Source organism: Microchirus variegatus (genome assembly GCF_963457635.1).
Source record: "Microchirus variegatus genome assembly, chromosome: 5".
Classification (NCBI taxonomy): Eukaryota; Metazoa; Chordata; class Actinopteri; order Pleuronectiformes; family Soleidae; genus Microchirus; species Microchirus variegatus.
Genome location: NC_139806.1, coordinates 26268657 through 26293483, shown reverse-complemented (window position 1 = coordinate 26293483; position 24827 = coordinate 26268657). Strand labels below are relative to the sequence as shown.

The 24827-nt window shown below is 41.4% G+C and overlaps 1 protein-coding gene across 1 annotated transcript in view; it reads right to left on the bottom strand.

Annotated features, from left to right (window-relative positions):
• mcama (melanoma cell adhesion molecule a) overlaps positions 1-24827 on the bottom strand; it is a gene marked incomplete at its 5' end in the record, with an annotated part of 63196 nt that overhangs the window by 9601 nt on the left and 28768 nt on the right. Inside the window, 6 exons of the mRNA XM_083889666.1 lie at positions 1850-2026; positions 2340-2427; positions 3105-3175; positions 3275-3500; positions 4251-4384; positions 17815-17905. Coding sequence (XP_083745792.1) covers positions 1850-2026; positions 2340-2427; positions 3105-3175; positions 3275-3500; positions 4251-4384; positions 17815-17905 — 787 coding nt within the window. The remainder of the gene's footprint in view (positions 1-1849; positions 2027-2339; positions 2428-3104; positions 3176-3274; positions 3501-4250; positions 4385-17814; positions 17906-24827) is intronic.

Sequence of the window (24827 nt, the reverse complement as noted above, 5' to 3'; positions counted from 1 at the left end):
ATGAAGCTAGATATAATTGTACTTATTGAATACTGTACGTCTCCCACTATAATACCGTTGTCTGTATTGTGCACGTGTGTGCTGTTTGAGAGGGCAGTCACGTTCACGTGCAAGATGCTTGTAGCTAAGAATGCAAAGCATCAAATCAGATTTTAATCAGATTTCAACAATGTGGCTCGTAATCTTAATGTATCTTTAGGACAAAGGGACTTTAAAATTGTATGAGGGTTAATGGTGGTGTTATGTGTGATTAAGCATTGCATTTATAGTCCACATACTCAGAGGAGACTGATGGGAAAACAAAGGCCACATCTAGGGTGGCCATACGTCCAGATTTAGGTCTGACACACAGATTCTAAACACCATGTCCGGCGTCCAGTGCAACCAAAAGCTTGTTTTATGTCGCTATAGCCTCCTCATTAAAGCAACGTCACTCCCAGCTGAGATTGTGTACTTGTGAAAAATGCAAGTGTGCAAGGGGCTGACAGTCTGCTATATCTGTGTATCATGATGTGAGGGGGGAACAAGCTGTTCAGCTCCATGTCAACAATGCCCATGGATGCTGTTTAAAATCATCTACAGTACAGACCAAAAGTTTGGACACACTTCCTCATTCAAGTAAATGGAAAGGTGTGTCCAAACTTTTGGTCTGTACTGTATGTCAGGGGTCTGAAACCTTTAGGATGAAAAGAGCAAATTTTTGTCGCTTCTCCACCCAAATAAAATCCATTTGGAGCCGCAAAACAACCCACAAAATGAAAATAACACAAATAAAGTTTTTTATGCAGATATAACGCATAAAAGAGCAATAGTTATTTTCATTTATGAACTTTAAGAACTACAAAATGTTCAGTTTATACCCAACCTCTTATAAAGTGGAGCAAAAATAAAACACACACTCTAGTTCTTCCATTGTTTCATTGTTTGTGGCAAATTATTGAAATTAAAACCCACTTTGAAATAAATTAAGCAAACATCCAAATGTGTACTTAATATTGCATTTTACGTCGACGTTGGATGTGATGCACAACATATTAAAACACTTATTTGTTGCCTTGTTCTCTAAAGCTACAAGGAGCCACTGCAGAGTGGCTGAAGAGCCACAGACCCCTGATCTATTTTCACCAAACAGCCACTGATGGAGGAGATATAGGGAGATGGAGGAGGTAAAATGCTGCTGCCATGTGTGTGTGTTCATCTTGTGGGTGTTGTGGTAACACTGCAGTGCTAAGCCACTTTTCATTAAGCATAATGAAAGATTGCAAGATACAATGTATAGAAAAACAATCATAGAAATTGCAAGCATAAAAAGCATAAAATGTTTCCCATATTCCCCATAATACTAAGCTGAAATGTCAGAGGGTTATTGAGTTTTATATAAAAACTGCATGGGCCCAAAACAAATAAATGACCAAAGGAGAAGAGACACCCTCTTAAACACACAAGCAACTCAGCGTAACAGTCAAACATGAACTCAGAGAGTCAACTGAAGGTGTTAACTCTCTGGAGACACAAAACCATGTGAGCAGGGCCTCTCCAGCCTCTTTATAAAACCTCCCACTGAGCTGATTGTCCTCAGCTGTGGAGGAATCACAGGTGCAGCCAATGTCTCCTGATTAACAAAGAAACCGTGACTTCTGTCTGGATTTCTGTCTGTTACATAAGATTAATATGAAAAAGCCAATTTAAGGAAGTTACGTTTTTTATCCATTCCTGTAGATTATGTTTCTAATTATATTTTATTTATCTTTTTATACAATTGTGTTGTATGTGTGTATGTTTGGTGGCAAGGATCAATACATTTTCTCTGATATAATCTCTAAAAAGCTTCATATTTTTGGACACTTACAGTGGACAGTAATGTTGATGCTGCTTGACTCGACGGTTCTGATCGCTCCGGGCACAAAGAAGCTGACCTCGCAGGAAAAATGGGAATCCTTGTCCTCCTTGGTCACCTTGTACTCCAGTGTGCTCTGGACAGAGTAAAGGCCCTTGGACTCCCAGGTCAGAATCAGCACATTTACATCTGATTTATGACACAAAAAAGACACATTTTGTACTTGTTTAAGAGATGTGAACACTGGAAAAATTAAGACATTATGCCGATATTGGTATGAACATGCAATACTCAGCACACAGAACAGGTGAAGCTGTAGTTTTGAATGTATGTGTCAAGCTCTAACCCTAACCCTAAAACATAAATACATTTGACACAAATTTGAGTTCAACCTGAGATGCGTTTCCTGTTTGCTCCTGCTGTGACATGAAATTAGACACGACCTGGATTTAAACCATGGGGTTAAACTGAGTCAGTGTCAGAAAGATATGCCGACACTTACGTCCTGGTGTAGACTCCAGTGGCATGCCGTTTTTGTACCAGGTGATGTTGGGTTTAGGGAAGCCGTTCTTTGCCTCGCAGGATGCCACCTGAATGGAAGACATAGTGACATCAGGACACAAGACTAAATAATTTGTATTTGAAATAATGCTCAGATTATTGTTTCTCAGAATCTAAGACAAAAGCTACATCTATGCGACTCTGTTTTCAAAGACCACATTCATTTTATGACATAATTTCCACCATCTCTGTTTCATCGTCCGTATATTTTTAATAACTCAGCAAATAAGTGCTGAACACCTGTTTCCTGTTTACCAACAGTGTACATGGACAGTCATAGAGTGGGTATAACAGCTTCCACACTTCTTGACAAGACTTTTCTCAAGATTTGGAAGTGTTTCTGTATAAATTAAAGCATTGATGAGGTCAGCCACTGATTTTGGACGATAAGGCCTGACACAATCTCTGTTCCAGTTCATCCCAAATTTGCTCGATTGGGTTGAGGTCAAGGCTCTGTCCGGGACAAGTCAAGTTCTTCCACACCAGTCTCGTCAAACCATGTCTTTACAGTCCTTGCATTGTCCAAAATGTCTTGGTATGCTGTAAGATTGCCCTTCATTGGAGAGAAGGGGTCTAACCCAAAGCCTGATTGACTGTAAAGTGTATGTTTTGAGGTATGTTGGCATGGATGGACATATGCCTCATGCTCTGTGGGGTTTTAAAGTTAAAAAGCACATTAGTATGTATGCAGCCTAAAAAGTCTCACCTTGGACGGCACATCTTTGGTCACAGATATTCCAGTAAGGACACCCTCGATCACTGGAGCCTCTGGAGGAGCTACATGAGGAAAAAGTATTAGTTTTAGCATCATAAAATCATGAGAGATACGCATTCTGAGTTATGTTCACACATCCAGCCCCTCCACCTTTTTCTTACCAAACACTTTGAGGTGGGTCTTGCCCTCGGCGCTCCCGGCAGCCAGTCCATTAACCTGGCAGAAGAATTCCCTCTCATCCAAGAGCTGGACGTCCTGGATGGTGAGCAGAGTTCCCTGCTGGGTTTGAGTCACATTGATGCGCCCGCTGTAGTCGGTGTTGCTGTCCGCCATGTTCTGCGTGTTGGCGAAGTAGTAAATCCGTGTGCGAGAGCTGCCGACACCTTTCTGCAGGAGAGACACACGCAGTCAAAGTCAGAGAAACGTCAATGAATAAGGATATTTAGTGAATTAGGGCTTTGGAAGGAAAAAGCAATGACTGAATCAGTGAATCCTGATGTTTGTTTTGATGTGAAACAGACATTTTAAATTCAAATGTATACACATGAAAATATGGATTCATGTGATCTCTGATTGCCAAATCATTATCAAGTGAAACTGCACTTGTACACATTCTGATTATATAATCAAGAAGCCACAGTGTGCAATGCAGTTTCATTGATTTGAAAATAATTCACCACTCCTGATAAATGAAGATACACATCCTACTGATTTTTCCACATTATTCATTCTTCTGCTCAGCTCTCTGGTACATTAACAAATTATTATCTGTGCACAGGATTATCATCTGTTGATTAGTTTGGAAAATAAAGCCTATTAGCCATTTGCTGCATGAACATGCATGTCATGAATTATGAAATGCTGCAGGCAGTGCTGCTCCACCGCTCGGAAATTTAATCTGCTAATGATGTTTTTAACGTCTTGTAAGAGTTGAGATATGCAAGTCCTTGCAGTTCTTTGTAAAGTTGTCTTTTTAAAAGTGCTACATCAATAAAATGATCATTATTATTGCTATTATAAAATGTTCTAATATGGTGCTTCAACTATATAAGGAGGGGCAGTCAACACGAGAGTATGAGCGGTTGTGTAGCTCCATACAGTGTCAGTTTTAAGGCAGCAGGTCCTGAAAATACTAACCACAAACCACTGAATCATGACAAAGGTGGGCTCATTGTCGGTGTCCGTGAAGCTGTAGTGGCAGGGAATCTCAGCCGAGTCGCCCAGGTACACTTCAGCACTCTCAGTCATATTCAGCGCCACCTTGGCCCAGGCTGAAAGACACAAGAGTACAAACATACATGATCAATTCAATTCAGAGCTTTAAAACATTATTATAAACTGTGATTTTCTTTGATATATTTCAGACTAATGCTAATTTTGACCTTCAATCCGCGACTTAATTCTGAGACGTATTGTGTTTGGCAGATGAGGCCGACCTGGAGCCAGTCAGCCATGTTACCAGAACCATAGAAGAAAAGGCTTCTTGTCCACATGGCATCATTTTTGCCCATTCTGCCTAACTGTAACCGCAAAAACCCCATCTTGGCCAGAGAATCAGTTCCCATGGGATCATGGGGGGAAAATGCAGGCATGAGGGAGATTTGCCAGTTTGACAGTAGGCTGTCGATTCAGCGAGCCAAGAGCTTTCTTATACATGTTGGACTTGGCTGCTGTTGTATTATAGAGGGGCCCACTCTCAAAGTGACAAAAGAAAACAAGATGACAGAAATTCCTTTCTGTTTAATCTGGGTTGTGATGAAGGATGGTAAAGGATACTCCCAACCCTTAACACTGCCAGGTGTCACTGTGTGATCAGGGATGATCACACTTGTTTGTGTGTTTGACTTTGATCAGCAAACTCAAAAAGAAAAGAACAAATTTGGATCACATTTTCTGGGGGTGTAGATTATGGTATAAGGAAAGAATGGTTAGATTTTAGTGGTGATCTGGAAATGGATGCCTCTGGATTCAGGTAGTTTTCTTTAACCTTGTGAAACTTGTCAAGTATTTTTGTGCAGCCTCTTCCTCAACTCCCATTCTCTTGAGTCTTGAGTCCCCCCCCCCCCCCCCGGTCTATTGTGGTCACTAATTGTATTGATGCAAGAGATTGCCATCTTGGAACCCTATGTTGGGGTTGGAAGTCCGACTTGAGTGAGCGGAACTCGGACTAGAACTAGAATGCACCAAAAGAATACTATTTAGAAACTGAAAGGTAGAAAGAAGACGGCTTAGAAGAATTGCTTACTTTCCAGAAAGAACAACAAAAGGTGACCTGAAAAAATAAAAATATGCAGCTAGTCTTCCATAAGGCACAATAGCCAAGCCCAAAGCCCAACATCCAGCACCGTCTAACAGCCAGAAATGTCCAATTATTTCCTTTTTATACATTTACTGGTTTCCAAAAAATAAAAGGAAAACAATTAGCTCGACCTCAGTGTCCCTTATATGTGTTTTCAGCTTTGGTCGAAACAGACCAAGCATGAATAGGGCTTTTAGAGACCAGTGGCCAGCCCACTGCCCCCATTCAGCCGACTGCCCCCCCCCTTCACCAGCCCCCAATGATTTTCACAACTCTTTTTTTTTTGCATGTCCCTCCCTCCTCTGCCTCCATGCTCAGCCAACCATTCCATTTAAGACAACCGGCGTGCCATTGTTCCCCCACCTGGGCAGACCAGATCCCCCACCATCACTTCCCACCCCCACCCACCAGTCGCAAAAATATGATATTCATGCACCTCCAAAGTAGAGGTTATTAATAGTTCATCATGTGCTGAGATTGTTGTTTATTGTGTCAATGATGATTGTAAGATTGCTTGAGACAAGGTGCAGATTACAGAGCAAAATAAGTCACAGAAGTCAGAGTAAAAAATGTTGTGTCTCGTTTGGGCCGGCCACGCTGCTAACTTTTCAACTAATCCGATTAACACTGGGGGGCTGCTGCGGATTTGGCTTCCAAAGCCAACCTGGGACTGGTCTTATCTGTTCCTGTTGTGACTTTATGCTGCACGGACTGAAGCACAAACACTCATGAGCCGTGATCTATGGACCCTGACAAGCAGAACTGCTGTCTGTGGGCGTGTGTGTGTGTGAGAGACAGCAGTGTGCATATATTTGTGGCTGTCTGTGTCTGCATGATACAGAGCTAATTCATTCAGAAAGCCCCAAAACAACACAGCATAGTATTTGAATGTGTTGACAGGGTCAGGCCTGCTGGACACTGTCGCCGCACATGGCTGACCTGTCAGAGGGATGAACAACAGAAACGGGCAGAGACACAGACTTTTCCAACAATTACCATTCAAACAATTCCAGCAGAGTCCAGTGGTAACATTTAGGAGGGTTTGTCTGAGTGTATAATCACTTGAAAATAAAAGTTGATTGTCCAAAATTACACCAATATGTTTTGTCAGCAGCCTGAACCGAAAAAACTGTTTCCCATTTTGAATTTGGTGCCAATTGCACAAATGAAGAACAACTGTGGGCTCACGCTACGTATCTCGCTGATGTGGTCATCGGGAACATCCTACAGCCAACATACCAAGTAAAGGTACTGTTCTCAGTCGAAACGCAAGGACTTTACCATTCCAAACTGGACGGTACTGTCCCAAACCGAACCATACCATGACGGAAACACAGTAATTGTCTCGTCTGATTCGGTCAAATTGAATGAATGAGATTCATGCTTGCTTGTTGGATATCCCTTGTTCCTCCTCCAGTGAAAAAGCACCTTCAAAAAAAAAAAAGGAAAAACCAAAAGGAGCACCATCTTCTTTCATGTCAACATTCAGCTGACTGCGTGACAGAAATACATTCTTGGGAATTATGTCATTAGTTCAGGGTTTGGTGTGAGAGTTGTAAAATGTGTTTTTAGTACTGATGTGGTATTTGAGACAACTCCTGTGAATTGTTTGTAGAGAAGGTTGAGCATGGGCCTCTGCATACAGTAGCTCATTATGTGCCTGACAGAGACAATACCCTCAGACATTAACTAAAGTGGTCACCATTATTGGCTTCCACCCATTCGATTAGGGCTGTCAGCTTAGGCTTCGGGTGGCTCTACAGCTCTGCCACCGATAACAATCCAAATAAGCCCTGACACAACAAGTCGGCCCTTTTTTAACTCACTCTAATCCTTCACGGAGCTGATGAACCATGAAATGAGACTGAATGTTTCTGAGAACATGAAAAAGAAAGATTATAAACGTTCTGTAAACTGACTCTCATGTTCACTGGACTTCAGTGAAACACAACACTGAGCAGGACGAGAGCATTGATTTAGTCACCTCATTAATGTACGTCTCTCCCAGAAGTAAAGTAGTGCGGTGTCTTCACTGTTTTGGACAGAACCCAAGATGTTCGTTCACTGCTGCCGTAGTTACTGCCACACGCGTCACCAGGAACAACAGTTTCTGGACCTCATGTTAACCCTTTTTGACAGGGCTCTTTGTCCACAGCTGACGGTCGAGTAGGGGCCATTAAGAAGCGGGAAATAAATGCAGGTTACTGAGTTTTCCATTTGTGCTCATTCAGACTAAAATTCAGGCCCAGAGTTTTCAAAGACAAGTGAAGTTTTTCAATTTCTCCCTTTTTGTGACTCCAAAATGCTGAATTGATGTGGACACAGGTGTATCCCGAGCAGATTGTAGGCATTTAAAAGGACTGGATGTTGCCTCAAACGCTGTCAGGATCTGCAACCTCCCTGAATCACAGTTGTGTTTGTCCTCTCTCGGAGGACGGAGGGTGTAAAAAGCTAGCATGTAAGTGTGGATGACAGGGAGGAGGACTTCTCAATACGCAGCCCTGGTGTGTCCTTGAACACCTGGGGGACACAGTGTACTTCCCAACATCAAAGAGCACACACTCACATGCTCACACAGTGAAAGCACACAGCTCTGCAGAGGAGATGAGAGCTTCCACTTCCACTGATGTGGCTGCTTTTTCAGAAGCAGCATCTGGCACAAATCTCACAGCAGTCTGATCTCCAGGTGACACAGAATGGCAGTGAAGGGCCCGGGCTTTTTTTTTTCCTTCACATAGAGAGATAAGGAAGTGCTGCAAATCTCCTCAAAGGCATCTCTGTATGCTTCAGTGAGTCCCCCCCCCCTTCCTTTTTCATGCAGCAGAGCGTACGACAGCTCCAGGTCGGGACCTCGCACACCTCACCCTTCATGACCACAATGTTGTGGTGGCCCCACTCAGCTCAAGACCAGTGGGGATTTCAGGAGTTGATACTGACCTCCAATGGACAAAAACGTTGTTTTGTGCAGGACAGTAGCCAACTATTTGTGCCTCTTCTGGGTTATTTTTTTTTAGCTGTCAGCAATTATTCAAGTGTTGCTACTGATGATTTTTGAGCACATGAGATATTAGGGCTGCACGATCCATCGCAAAATTGCATAAGTGCAATATCTGATACAAACGACACTGCAATAGGGTTAAGAGTTTCCAACATTCTGGACAACTTTTCACAAGTGCCAACTCAATTCGAGTTGAAGGAGCCATAGTTTGGTTTCAAATCATCTGTTAAATTAAACTCACTTCTAAAATAAGCTACAACCACCAGCCATACAGGCGACCATACCAATTGATGAATAAATTACCTCAGAAAATGTCGATGTGCAAAGAAAACAACATAGAAAAAATCTATATATTTTGCTTTGCTGTGCTGAAAACATATGAAAGAGTTTTAAGGGTTTTATCTGCACGTATTTCAATATTTTATTCAACAAGTTGTCAAAAATTTACATGTTTGCGTTTAGTGTCCAGTAAATGGAACATATGAATTATTTTAATAAATATGTTAAGCCTCCCTCGGCATCTTAATGCCCTCACAGCACAACTTACAAAAACATGATGCCAGGTTTCTCTTGCTTGTTTTATAAGTTTCTCCACATCTTTCACCCTCTCAACAGTGTGTCAACACTGGCTTTTAAGGAATTGTTAATCATCCCACGCTGGTTAGCAAGTTCTTCAGCAGCTACATTAATTTTTCATCATCGCACCCGGTGGGTGAGTCTTCATTAAAGGAGCAACATTTATGTTTTATTTATGCTTGTTTCTGATGTTCAGCAGCGAGTGCAGCTTGTTCCCCCCCCCCCTTCAGAGCTGTTGGGCCATGGCATGCAGGTTTCTCCACAGCCACAGGATGGCTAATTAAAGGTCAATGGGTTAAACACTGTATCTACAACAAGGAGGGGGTGTGTTCCTTTCGCTTACAGCAGAACAAAAACAAATTTGGAAAATTAGTATACAGAAACAGTTTACTAGAAACTCTGGCCCACGGCTACAAACATGGAAATGCATCATACTCAGCATGCTAGAAACTAGGGTTGGGAATCATGAATATGAACCATAGCAGAATTGGATACAATGTGCCCAGAAACCAGGCTCATATGAGGTAAAAAGTAAAGTAGACTTTCAATGTTGTTTAACAGCTGCTAAAATATAAAGATATATTTGCTTGTTTATTTTTATTTTTGCAAACAAAGACTATGTCTGCAAGGAAAGGATGTGGTTTTATTTACCTGTATTGGCAGTGTCATACATCACAGCAAAGTCAAAGCTACTGTGTTTAGATAGTTGCTGGTGCTTAGCATGCACGGCTAACGTACAAATAAGAATTGGAATTCTATATGATAGCACTTACAATAAGGCCGTGACTAAATGATGATTGATTATCCACAAACCAAAGATATTCAGTTTACTCTCATAGAGGAGTAAAAACCGAAATCAGAGAACGTTAACCAACCCCAGTTGCAGAAAACCAGTTTCATTACTAACTGATTAATCAATTAATTGTTGCAGCCCTAATAGCAATGCTCAACTACCCGATTGCTAGAAATTGAAGTCAGTGAAAGTGAACAGGGAACAAGTGTAAATGCAGTTAAATAACCAGAAATACTCCTGACCACAATCCCGTAGTTCTGGGGAAACACTGACTTTGGTTTGGAAATTTCTTTGGTTTCCATTTCAAACATAAATATCAATTTAAGGATCTATGACTTCCTTCCTCCATGTGGATTTGGTATCGTTGGACCAAATCCTGACCACAAGTATGAACCATTGATTACACTGATTAACCTAGCATACGTCAACATGTCGAGTCGTCCAGATTTGCAGAGAGTGGGCAAAAATGACGTTTCGAGTCAGACAGCGTCCAGAAACCGCAGTGATTATTTCTTCGTCTCTAATTAAAAGTGTGTGAAAGACAAGACATTAAGGTAAAAGGGGCCAGGTACGAGGTCGGGGCTAAAAATAGGAGACCTTTCGCTGACGACAGCAGACAGACTTGGTGCTGTGCTCTCACAAAGACCTTCTTATCCCAGTCCCTGTGGTCATCATCACCACGCTGAATATCCTTGAAAGCTACAAACTGGGAGCCAAGTCAATCAGCGTCCCCTCAACCATCCAAGACAAAAGGCTGGTCTGAGGTAAGCACTTCCATTTCAATTCCCAGAAACCAACTAACTTTGAATAAAAACCCCATTCTTATGAGAGCAACAGGCGTTTTCAATATTGTTTTGGACATTCTTGTCTATTTTGGTCAGCTGTCAACACAGTTAGAAGAAAATACAAAAAGAGGATTATGACACGAATGTAGGTAGCTGGCCAGAATCATATGATATGTCCCACAAGGACTTATACAATCACTACTATTTTTCTTTCAAACACCAAAGCACCAGGCAAGACTATATTGGCAGGACTTCTAAATCAGTGCACATACAGAGGAAACATAATCAAGTCCAGCTGCCAGAAGAAAAAAGCATGAGCTACTGTGAGAAATACAGTACAAATGCATGGACCCTGAAAACAGAGGGGATGTTCATGGCTTTTAGAAAGTCTTAGTCACATCCAAGCTTCGTCATGGTACAAACTTCCATCACTCAGCACAACCTCTCACTCCAAGATTCATCCGTCTCTCTGAAATAGTGAGACACCTTGCAAGAATAACACATTGACTGTAGTTCTTCTAACCATTATTCCTCCATGGGAGAATGTTATCTGTCACTTCCTGTCACACACACCAATACTAGGCTCTCCTGCCAACTCAACGTTTATTTCTTAAAACCCATGGACGTTTGAAGAAGTGTTGAACATGTGCAGAGCACATAGGCCAGTTCAAGTCCAGCTGATCGTTTACATGAGACGACCCATAACAACATTAACTGTGTGATTTGGTCTGTCTGACTTTGAGAAATTCAATTTAGTCCAATTTCAGTCAGGCTAGTCTGAGTTTAGTCAGACCAAGACAGAATGAGAAGGATCCTGTCTCATCACTGTACAAACCAACGGATGTGTTTCCTTGTATTTGAAAACAACTGTTAAGACTATCTTACTTATCTTATGCTGACCTTAAAATGCTTTAATCGCATGACTGTATATAGTTTTATCTTGGGTAACAAAGTCCCTTGTTTTTGCATTAGTACAGGGAATGGAAAGTAAACAGTCATGTTAATCTTGAGGTTTGGATTCTCACGGGAATAGGAATGGAGTCGAGCCCCAAGTGAAGGTCGACAGATTACACTGTGAGAGTGTTTCTTTACATTATCCCGTCACAATGGTCAATCTAATCGAAACGCTTGGAAACACACTATCATGTGTCAAATGTTTACATCTTTCTCTTTTTGGAAGACTGAGTCATCCAGGTTACTATAATTTTGTACCCGTTTTAGTAAATTTAGTAAAACCTCTAATTCCAGATGCTTCTTCAGTCTTTCTTTGTTTTCAAACTCACCAAATACCTATACAAAAATTATAAATTGGCTTGAAATGTATTAAACGAGCTTCCACACTTGAACACTGCAGCAGAAAATTTGCACAAAAGTCTATAAACCAACAGCGTGGATGATTAATTCCTCTGGTCATCATAATCTTTTATGCAAACAGGCCTATTGATATTTCTGTTGCATTGTCAATGAGTCGGCTGAGTTTTCGTCTAAAGAACTCACACAATCACAGCTTTAATGGTGATTTACGAAATAACACATCGATCCCACACACACACACTCTCGCATAAACCCAAAAAACTTCCAATTCATTAACGTCTGTTGCTCTGAATATCTGTGTCCATGTTTATCATTTTTTTCAAAGCCTATGTCTGTTTGTACCATCAGTTTATTAGCATTCAAGCAGCGCCTGTTCCCCAACAAAGGCCTGTTTGTGCATCCCCTCTCCTTTTATCCCATCTCGGCAACATGAGGCGAGCTGTCGTGGCGAGCGTGCCACACCTAATTCAACCAGGATCAAAATGGCGAACCCCAGCCCCCTCCCAAATCCCCCGCTGAGAACCTTAATGCGCTCAAAGAGAATGGCAGAGTGACCACAGGTGCACTGCTGTGTTAATGATGAGTCGAGGCTACTCCCTGTGCCCGGGCCAGTCCCACTAACAACACCCTAACAACATCACACACATGATTTGAAAAAGCGATAGGCCAGGTGTGAACATGGGCAGTGTTCCAAATACCTCACAAATTAGAAAGTGGAGTGTTTTCAGAAGTGTATGACAGAAAGCTGGATCAAATGAAGACGAGTGTTCAGATGAAATAGATAAATCAGTGTTTAGGGAAACGTACAGTGAACACTGATACCTTCATGTGGGCAAGTGTCCTGTCTTTTGAACACTCAAGCCAGATGTCACTCCTTCACCTGGATGTGCCGAGCATTCTCCTGCTGCTGTGATCATGTTTGACTCAGACAGCGTTAAGGGCAAAATCTGGAAAAATGCCCAAACCCAATCTTCATGACATTTCTGGAGTTCATGTCGGGTTTCCCCCTTATTTAGAAAAACAAGTTTATCATGTTAAGGAGATAAAAACAAGAACTGAAAAGACAACGGTTATTTAGTTATGTGATTAGATTTTAGATTGTCTGCTACAATGGTCACTGTGTCATATGAAGTAATTACAGCGCTGTGACAGACTACACTGTGATACCCATAATGGGTCTGGGCTTGATTACCCCTGAAAAGATGACTTAAACCAGGGTTTCTCAATCGTGGTCCTAGGGTCCCACTGCCCTGCATGTTTTAGATGTTTCCCTGCTCCACCACCACTGATTAAAATGGCCAGCTCCAGCTACAGAAGACTTATAATGACACATTTATTTGAATCTGGTGTGTTGGATCTAAAAGTAGTCGTGAGACCAATAACTGTCCTCCTTGAAGGACTGAGAACTTGAGACAACTTCATCACTCCTCTTTTGCTTTAATCTGTTGGGGAGTTGTGACAAATCCCAGACTTGGTTTTGTTTTTCGTTGAGTACACGATGTCATAGTCTTGAAACCCTAAGTCTGTCCGACTGGATTATTACATAGAAGTAGACCAATGCATCAGTTTGGCCAATATTACAGGTAAATAAAGGTAAAATAATAATAACATTACTCTATTATGTCACTGCCCATGATGTCAAAGGAAATTTGATCTTTTATCACTATTTTACTTCACAGGTTTGATGTCCTGCATACATGCATGCAGCTGTTGTGAGAGAAGAGAAAGATGAAAAACACTGATAGGAGGGTCTGTGTAAGAATGTGGTGAACATATTCCTGTACTGGGGTCTTATCAACCAAATCAGCCAGCCACTCTCCAGCTGCCCGAAACACAGCCGATTCACAGGAAACAAAGAAAAGGACGAAAAAGAAAAGATAGAGATTCTGGGGACAGATAATGACTCTGGATGTCAGTGTTTTGTCTAGTTAATCAGTAAATCATTGCTTTGGTGAGCTGTGAGATGCTCTGTGACTGGGTGAAGGACAATGACTCGCAGGTTAAGGAGAGTGCAGCTCAGACAGTGACGGGGTGGGGGAGGGAAGCCTGTGGAGGAGGAGGGCAGGGATGGGAAGCAAACAAAGCACATGTGGGGTTTCGCTGCTACTGACGGCCTTCGGACACACGGCGCGGCCGTTTTGGCGGCAACATGACAGGACTTCACAACAGGGGGAAGTTGTGATGGCAACAATCCTGTTATCAGCTGCCTTTTTGAGGCCAGGTCATGGCGCCATGCTGTAGCCGTCTCCCTGGGCATCAATTTGATAAATGAGGATTTCACACTGATACAACCGACTAATGTTGACCACTGGCAAACCACAGATCACAGCTCATGAAAAAATAATTTAAGGCCATAATCTTCTAAAACCTCAAGATTTTTCCAATAATAACGATATAAAACAGCCTAAACTAGATAATTGTAGATTTTAAACTGTAGTGCGTTACCTTTCACCAACAACAAATACAACACAATACTGATTAACCATATCAGCTCCACAACTCTCTCTGTGTTTCTCAGTATTGTGGTTGTGAGAGCTTGTGTCGCCCGGTGACATTCTAAGATAAAGGTAACAGCAATATTGAGCTGAAAAAGTGAGAGGTTGGAGAATGCCTGAAAACACAAAAAAGCATCCACAAAACACACAAAACCCTTATGCTGCCGCTGTATCCACACAAACGCTTCCTCAGTCAGTTTGACAGAGCCAGTTTTCAAATGAAGGATGTAGAAACCAAGCAATGTTACATCATTTATGTTCAAGAAGACTAATCAGAGGCAAAATAATAACACCAACGACAAAAATCACCAAAGATTTTGCTGTGCATCTTCAACTCTGTTTACAGATTATTTTACCCAGAAAATCCTGTTGGATCTTCGAATTACATCACAGCTGTTATTGTGATAAAATTTTCACTGTGTTCACGCACATGTTTTCCCAAATTCCTCTCCACTGTGGGCATGTAAACACAGTGTGTGCGAGTCACAGGGTCAAACCACCTTATTGACGCGCCTCACAGATCTGAAAATCCTGTATTTTCACAACAAACTCGCAGCGTATTTCACGTCAAAACACAGCCCTTGCCTCCAGGAAACCACAAAAACAACACACTTTCTCCACTTTCAGATGCCCTGTTGTCGGTCAGACAATGTCAAACACAAAGAATTATCTGTGCTCAGGACTCATAAGCAGCGACATTGTTTGATACGAGAGCAGCGAGCAGCCTGTACGTCTACTTTATCTTGATCTCTAGACTGCGAGACTCCAGTTCTCAGGGCTTGGGCAGACAATATCCACCGCTTGTTTTATTCACTCGGCCGCAGCGTGCCAAGACCTTGAGCCGGGGCTGTGGTTATGACTGGATTCCCAGTCGTCGGGTGGCACTGTGTCCTGCTGTGCAGGGGAGGATGGAGGCGGTGGGCATATCACGTTGACACAAGCAGCTGTGAACAATAGGAGCGTCGCCCCTCCATTCCCATGCTGTGTTGGACAGGAGCAGCTGAGGAGGGGAGCCTTACAGAAACACCTGTGGGCTGTCCATTTGTCAAATGATTTGTGGGAAGAAGGAGTGAGAACAGAGGAAGGAGGGGGGGGAAGAGTCGGTGTATGTGTGCGAGGCGGGAGGTTTGAGGGTAACTTTGAGGAGTGTTACCACGAGACCACACACAATGAAAAGGCTTGTGGATTTCCCTCTCTCTCACACCTGTGCACCTACCTATTTCGCCAACTTTCTCCCAACTCATGCCATGTTTAACGACCAACTAAAGATGGTAGATTTGAGATTTTAAGGGATGATTCATATCTCTTATTTGTGTCTGCCATAACGGCGATTGAGTAACTACCAACACAGATTTTACCTCTTTTAGTCAACTTGGCTTTTTGACATTTGTGCTGGTGCGTTTACCACCTAGCTATAACCAGTCATTTAAAAACATAATGCTAAACTGAGCGGCAGACATCAGGATTGACAAAGTTTTTCGTCAGTATTGGACTGATACCAATACTGATCATCTTATCGGCTCATCCCTTCTATTTTGTTTTACTCGCAGGTCAAAAATGACCCTTCAAATTCACTGTCTTTGGGAGAGCCTCCAAAGGAAACTGAATTCTACACAACTTGTGCATTTCTGCAGACAAAATGTCTACAACAGTAAGTACAACTACAAGAATAAGAGCTCGCAGTGACAAACATAAAGCTTTAAATATGCCTCTAATGAGGCACAATATTAGCCAACATCTGCGGCAAAGACAGTCGCTTGGTAGGAATCCAAATGAGATAAAAGTTAGATAACCCAATTTTATGCTGAACCATGCATAAATTTACTTGATAAGCAGACAAGCACACCGGGAAAATCCTCTGGTGGGAACTCTCCTCTTTGATTAGGTGGTTAATCTTTTAACAGTGTCCAATATCAGTGCTGAGGGTGTGGGGGAGGATTTGATATTTAAGCATCTCTTTATCCTCTCTGCCTTTTGAAATGTCAAGTTCAAAAGATCCGTAGCAGCAGCCTTGATCTGTGAGCTAAGACGACCCAGCAAATCACTCAACAACTCCTCACCGTCGTCACACTACAGAAAAAGAGTTTTGAGACGGTACATATGGAGCGTTATTAACTCTGATTATATCAAAGCCTCCAAACAGGCGTTTGATGTTTGTTCCTTGTGCTACGGTCAGACCTGATTAATTGAATCAGAGCAGTGTTTTCAGTGTAATGAAATGCTCAATGAATGCCCAAGCCTTTTTCAAATGTAATTTTACTTATTCAATTAGGACACTTTCCCAAGCTGTCCCTCGCCGGTGTAGCCCTTGCATACCACACTGCGTTAAGTGCTTTCAGTCTGTGTGATTACTGGATGCAGATAATATAAATAAAAAATGTATTTAAAAAAAAAAGAGAAGTGAGGAATATGCTAAGAGTAAAGCCAATGTTTTTCACCATAGAATCCAATCACTACGTGCTATACAGTCATGATAACACTTAGCGTTTAATATATGCAGCTTTTTTGCATGTATAAACAGTAATCGGATGTTTTATTAATGGTACATATACACTTTTTTGTAGTGCTAAACAGATATGCGAGTTTGAATATGAAATACATGAATATTAATGGACATAATAACTGCAGAGAAACACATATTAAAGAGTGATTAAGTAGTTATTCAGAGTTTTCTTTGGTGAGACGACATCCATCACAATGAAAAAGTCATCAGTGTGAACGGCACAGCTGAGACTCTGCAGTGATTTTACACCTGAGACTCAGATGACTCACTGTGGAAAGTGTACTCAAGTTGTGGAAATAGTTGTGTAAGTCATGTTGTTGCTCTGGAGGAGTTAAAAAAAAGAGCTGATGATAATGTCATCTCAGCTCAGACTTGAAAAAGAGAGAACAAAAAGTTTCCAAACGCCTCCAATACAAACTTGGGCTGTGAAAGACCAGTCAGAAGGGAATCAGGCGATGATGAGGAACCAGAGTCTTAGATATTAGCTGTCCCTTGTATGGGGGAAGTTTATTTTTTGTGTCCAACTAAAACTGGACTGGACTGAAAATGCATGCCAACATATTAGTATGACAGAAATTAAATAAAATTTCTCAAAGTTGGACTATCACGAAATTCAGGCCGGTACGTATTTTTTGGATTGAAGAGGAGACCGATTGTTTTCAAGTTTCGCTCCTCATACTTAATTCAATAAATTGATTCCCTATTAGTGCTTGCTCCGGGTTAGAATTAGTGATGGAAACACCGTACATCAACTGCATCGGCGCACACACACTGCACAGCAGGGGGGCAGGGTGATCTAAATGACATTTCCAATAGGAGAAAATGGGTATATTATAATCTATCAGTCTTAATGCCATATTAATTATTGTCTGTGGTGTTTTTTGAAACTATTATTAGCCATGTGTTTTGTACCCTTTAACACAAGTGTGTGTTTTTACGTCGATACCAGTGTTCCTGGTCTCTGCTGGGCAGCAGATGCCAAGCTGGCTGGAGGTCGAGGAAGCCCATGGCGTCATGACTCCTCCGACCCTGCAGGGGGGGTTTGCAGAGTCAGAGATTTTGCTTGTCAACCTTATTTTAATCATTTTGGATGCATTCATTTTTCTTTTTTTTCTTTTTTGAGTTACGATATGGAGGTAGCTGTGTTTAGTTCTGTGCAAGAAGAAAACATAAGAGACCGAATCAAGCAGCTCGGCTGATGACATCATGAGCCATCATTAATTAAACAGGACTCTGGATGGGGGTCTGTAATATCAATATGAATGCATATTAGATAAGGATGACATGCTACAACTTCAACATGAGGCCAATTCCTCCTCCAGCTCAGTCTTAATGGTCCATTGTGTAACATGTATGAGGGTTTGTTGGCAGAAATGAACATGATCTAATGTCTGTGTAGAGTTGGGAGTAACTGGACTGAAAGTTCCTTCTTGAAGACGTTTTAGAAGACGAAACTAAATACGTTTGGAATTAGAAATGATATTAAACCCTAGTTTTGCGTTTTGAAGTGAAAGCTTAAAAGGCAAAGAATGATATGATATTAAAGACTGTATGCTTTGGAAATTGGAGTAATAAGCAAATGAATCCTGTTTTTATAACAATCAGCAGTCTTTCCATTAGATGTCACTAATTCTTACACACAGGACCTTTAAAGCTGAGCCAACAGACTTTCGGAAAGTCTGCTGTATTTCAACAGCTTCACCTATTATACCCTGTGTCTTAGGCAGAGGGTTGCTATTCACAGCACGGCAAAGCAGTCAAGAGGTCGATTTTACCATCAACGTCATCCACCACCTCCAGTCTCCAAAGGCGGGGGCAGAGATTCCTAAACCACCTGCAGACATGCAGGCAGTCTGACACCAGGATCTGCTTCCGTCACCCACTGATTCTGCCGGAAAAAAACTGCAGGGAGACTTGCTAAGATAAGATTCATGTTCTTGTCTCCACATCTGGGGAAACTGAAAGGTTCTGTCATAGCTGAAAAAAACGAAAATTCACATCCAGGACTATTATGGTTTACTCCCAACTTTTTCAGGGTCACAAGAGTCAGCGATGCAGAAGTAACTCAAGCCGCCCAACAGTGAAACCTCATTTCTCCCCAAAGTGTGCATCTGTTGTGTAGTTTATGCAGGGACTCAGCCGCACAATACAAGTTAAAATTCTCCAGAACGTCAACTTTGACATGTTGCAATGACAACAACAGTTCATCCTCCAACAGCCACAGCAATCTTTAGCATTATCTGTAAATGACTCTTTTGTAACCCATTGGAAAGATATGTTGAATTCAAACTATGTAGTCGTTTAAACTCCTTTCACGTGGATCAATTACAATGTCCAGTCCAATTATTTCACCCCATCTTCGCAGACCGCACCAATAAAACATAAACGTGCTGAAGGTTTATTTTGGTCTCACTTACTTTTTCCCCTTGACAACACACATCAATTATCATTTTGTATGAAGTGTGTGACACTGACAGTCAGAGATGAATCAACCAGCGTGGTAGCCATGATGTCTTCATTTGACTTTGATTCAAGTTTTTTATGTTGAACACTTTCCAGCTCTGGCTTTTGTTCGGCGTGGTCGTATATTTAGTTTTCAGATGATTAATGAACTTCCAGGCAGGTATTTCTTTGGACTTTGCCATAAATTAAAAAAAAGATGGAAAACATAGTATTTCATTAAATTATCTCCAGCACCGACTGACTCTGATACTCAACTCTGTCATCTCACAACCTAAATGGTGCTTTTCAGCAGAAAACCGCAGGATTTATTGGTATCATCCTGAATCAAACCCAGATGAGAGTTCAGAGAGTCCTCGCTCCAGCTTCAACAGCTCATGGGGTAGAATTAGTTTAGTTTGGAGCCTTGACACTTCTTTCTTCTTAAATGGAAGTTTTGGCAGAAATCAGCCCACAGGGCAGATTCCAGACGCTAAACTTGATCTGAAGTAGGAGATCGCATTACAGCTTTCATCAGACACGTCTTCAAAAGACACTGGCTATGTCTGGCAGACAAGAAATCGGCCCAAAAGTCAACTCGGCAACTGTGGCTCCTTAATAAATCCTGTCTGCGACTTGGACATCACCCTCCAGCATCTGATTCTTATCTGTGAGCAAAGCCTGTTATCAAGTTCCACATCAATATCCTTGACATTTTACAACACCCACGAAAAACCCCTCACCATACAAATGTACTATTTAATATTTGTGTTACAATAGTGTCAAGTAAAAAACAGACTGGAGATATTCCAGATAAATTCCACTGCCTGATCAACAGTTGCTGCTGGTTTTCTTCTACCCGCACATTTTCTGCCTCTCTTGGTTCTCCTGAGGGACGATTAACAAAGAGATCAGCCCTCTGGGGAATCTGGCAAACAACTGCCCTGAAACCACAAAATGAACAACAAGAGAAAGACAAAAATAATTAGGCCTGCACCATGAATCAGCTGGGGCGAGAATCCCACACAAAGTGTGAGAGGAGAGATAAATCTGGCCTTCTACCATTGCGCTGATCATTGAGCCTCGAGGAATCCTGCAATCCTGGAAATAAATCACGGAAATATCAAATGAAAACCGGCATTAAAATCTAAACCCTCAGCAGGTTGCGCAGATGTTCCTAATGAACACACTCATCAGGAAAAAACAACAGCAGTGGCAGATGTATGCCATATCCATGGCATGGCACAGCCCATTAGCAGAGGGAGGCAAACGCCATGAAAGACGCATGGTTAGCCCCGAGGGTCATCATGAATATTCATCTGCACATGTACAAACTCAACGCAGGAGATGTCTTTTCACCATCAAAGTCAGACAGACATTTTAATTTGACAACAGATGTGAATGCAAGTCAATGGGACAGGTAAGTCCATGGCACAGTGCCAGGTAAATCTTGAGCTTTTCCTGTTAAGTGGATGGACAAAGACAAGGAAAAGTACATATAGTCCCATAATGGTAAGTACATTCCATGACATGTTCTACTTATAGGAAATAATCCTTACATCCAACTTAAATGTAGTTGTCAGTGAATATCGCTGAAGGCATCTTCATTGACTAAATATAGGGCAGCATCAATGTCTGCTTTGTCTTCTACCCTCTATTACAATCACAAATGCTATTCAATAAAAATAGTAAGAAATAAACCTGACCATGCCAAAAGCCATAGGAATATAAAAGAAAAAAAGGGCTTAAAAACTCAAACTCAAAAACAGAAAAACCGCCTCAAGTGTCTTTGATTAAAAACATGAAATCTGATACGTGAAGAAGATATTTCTGGAAGCTGTCATGATAAATCACTCTCATCACTAAGTGTTAATGCAGCATCTGTGCCCTTTGCCCCTTAAATGTCAGGAAATACACAAATAGACCTATTATATGTTGTATTTACTATTTTGTTACCTTTGCCATAAACCCATTATATCACGGAGCAACTCGATCCAGGTGATGAGCCGAATATTACACTGAATTGCATTTGCAGGCTCTTCAGGCCAAGGTGACACTTACACATTGCTTGGTTTGGCAGTTCGACATAAACCCTAGAGACAACAAAAGAAATCGGAGGATATGACATTCCTCAGGACAATGACATGGTGCCCTGAGCAAATACTGGAGACACGACGGTGGTACTTGCATTGTTCTGCCAAGAAACCCAACTCATATCCTTTACAAGACTGCAGACTTGCAGGTATAAGTGAAACCTCCAACCAATGACATAGTGCTGTGGTCACGTTTCACACACACACACACACACACACACACACACACACACACACACACAAACACACACAAACACACACACACACACACACACACACACACACACACACACACACACACACACACACACACACACACACACACACACACACACACACACACACACACACACACACACCTCAACCCCTTGGGAGTTAAAAGGGGGAATCTGTGCTTTCAAGCTTTCAGGAGCAAGTTCCTTAAGGACAGTTTTACAGCAAGTTATAACTCAACAGCCTCCTGATTAATGGGTAACTGTGCTCTATTCTTCCTGCTGGGTTATTAAGCCCTGGGGTCATGTATGGAGCTGTGAAATGTAAAAACAAGTAACTTCAAGACTTACATGTGGTATTTTTGGTTGACATGCTTGTTGGATTTATTCACTGATGTATTTGTTTGACAAAAATACAACTTATGTATTAAAAACCTCAAAGAAAATGACTCTTTAATCATAGATTAAACACATACGATTGAATATACAGAAAATGTTGATTGGTGCATACCGAGTTCTTTAAAAAAATACTGTCCTTTTTTAACATACATTTACAGTACAAATTAGTGATCTGGCATGAATCCGAATGAGCACATCCAAACTGAAGTGTCAATCTTTTTTTCTTTTCTTTTTTTGGCACAAGGATCTCCTGCACTTGCTGATTTTGGCCAGCCATCCAGCCTGGAATAAACCATAGGCTTTCCATGTGGGTGGTATATTATTCAGTGCCAGCTTCATGAGCCAACTAAAAAGGGCTCAACGTGGCATCAACTTAACATTTCACACAAATATTCTCATTAACGCTCACAAAGATCATAGTTGGTTGAAAGTTAAACAGATTTAAGTCTCATTAAGTCCGTCTCCCTTATTAGGGTTGTTTGCATAAAAGCTTTTCCTGTGCTATTTCACAATGATCAACAAGTACAGCAAAGTAAATATTCTCAGGCTCTGTCCACTGCACTCGCAAAAGATAAAAACAAAACAAAAGGCAAAGGAGAGGGCATGAAAGAGGTGTATGCAGAGACAGGGGATTTGGGAAAAGCCTCAGGAAAACGGCGCGAAGGAGGTAAAGGACCATTGTGGTGTACAATTTCTCTGTAACGCGAGCCGCTGCTTGTTGACCCCCCACACCAGAATGTGCCTCGTCCGATGGATTGGGCATCAGGTGTGTGCAGCTGCTGGTTAAGCTCTGTTTGCAGACCAAAGGGGGAGATAGGTGGGAAAGGGAGGAAGCAAAAGCTTCTCAATGAAGGCGATACTAGAGTTTTTTTTGTTTTTTTTCCCCCTTCTTCCTTTTTGTCTCTCCCTCTGGCACTGATGGGACTCCTGCCAAGACTTGGATTGAGGCCCAAGAGAGTGCCATGTGCCCCACAGATGGGCCTTCTAAATATGAAGGGACATCATGTGCAGATGGTACATCTGTGCCTGAGCTGAGTTTTTGAGATATGTGTCCAAATTTGATTAAGACTGGGATTCAACTAATGAATATTTTACTTTAAAACAAAGGAAATGTATTTTTACTATGTCTTCTTCCAACTGTATAATATACTGTATTAACACTATATATGTGAAGAAAGCATGACAAAAGATGTTATTTCAGTGCAAGGGCGGATTACTGTCATATAAATGTTACAGATGATGTTTGAAAGATAATGCAAAGACTCGATTGCTTCTTCTTGCGCTTCACATTCTGTACTCCATCATCTGTCATGTCTATAATCTTGTGTAATTAAAAGTTACTTATCACTGTCTGAAGACAAACGCAGCACGGCTCAGGAGCGTGCCGTATCACATTGCAGTAGATACCATCTAGGCAATTTCATTCTCAAAAGTAATAACAAGAAGACATTAACAATATTGCATGGTGGTGACATATTTATGTCACGAGTGAAGTGACTTAACACGCAAGGTTGAATAAGCAGTCTGATCGCATTAAGGCGGCGTGAAAAAGAGTGACACATGACATCATTCAGAAAATTACCTCATTACTAAATTGATCAAAGGATGAAACTCAACAGGTTGACCGAGGTGACACGGATTGATTGATTGACCCTGTGATAACTAATCAGCGACATGCTTTTAGTGAGGATGTTATTGATTCAAACATGAACTTCTGCAGTTTTCTCGCCGACAGCAGGCGTGAGGAATAGAAAAGTCTGAGGTGCTCGTATTGCAGTTCACAAATCAAACATTGCATCACATCATCGTAGTGTTGCAAGTTAAAGGGAAATGATGTGATGTTTGCTGAAAACAAACCACACTGAAAGCAGACTTGTGGCTCACAAACCTGCCAACTTATGCACAGTATGCAAGAACCAAGGTTCAGGTGCAGAGTCCCTGTTACGAAGATAATTTTGGAGCTATTCAGAAACTGCAATAATACACAGTCCTTCAACAGTGTTTTTATCAGGGTCTTAACAAAAAGTCGAACTGCAGTTTGGCTGAGAGGAAGATTTGTTGTCTCTCCCTGTGAGATAAAGTGTTTTGAGTGTTCTCTTCTCTACTACTCCAACTTATCTTCCATTGCAGGCAGGGATGTGCAAGTTTAATGAATCTTGCCTTGGAATAACTGCAAAACAATCAATTTAAATCCCAGAGCCCACAGCGCAAGAGGATACTAAAGTTAGGGATGTAAAATAACTTTTGTTTGCTTTTAAAATTGCTGGAACTCCAATATATTTCTATTATCTCTAAACAAAACGTCTTATATTACAAAGTTTTTTGAAAGACTCACAAACTTGGATGACGGTCCAAGTGTTGTGTTCACACTCTGTTAGGACAAGACACCTTCAAGTTTAAGATGCATGCCAGAAAACTAGAACTGACTGGTCGTCCACATTCTATCCAAAAAACGTGTCACGCCTCTGGAGCAGAACTGAACTATGTAAGCAGGCATAAGGCATAAACATCCTGAAGCTCTGCATTCCTCACACAGCACTTTCAACACTGTATACAGTAGAAATAATCAATCCGGTGCAAGCAGTGCAGCCAAATCCAATATTTGTGATTGAAAGAGGGTTTTTTTTAAGAAACAACCCTCTCAGCACTCTCCCAGTATGAGGAGAGAGGGAAAAAAACTCTGATGTGGAACCCTGCAGCATTTCTATTACTTTATAAAAAATACTAATAAAATAAATAAATAAATAGAAAAGGTGGTGTCGAGCTGGAGATATTGTTCTCGGTCCTGACACAGCATGTGATAAGAGT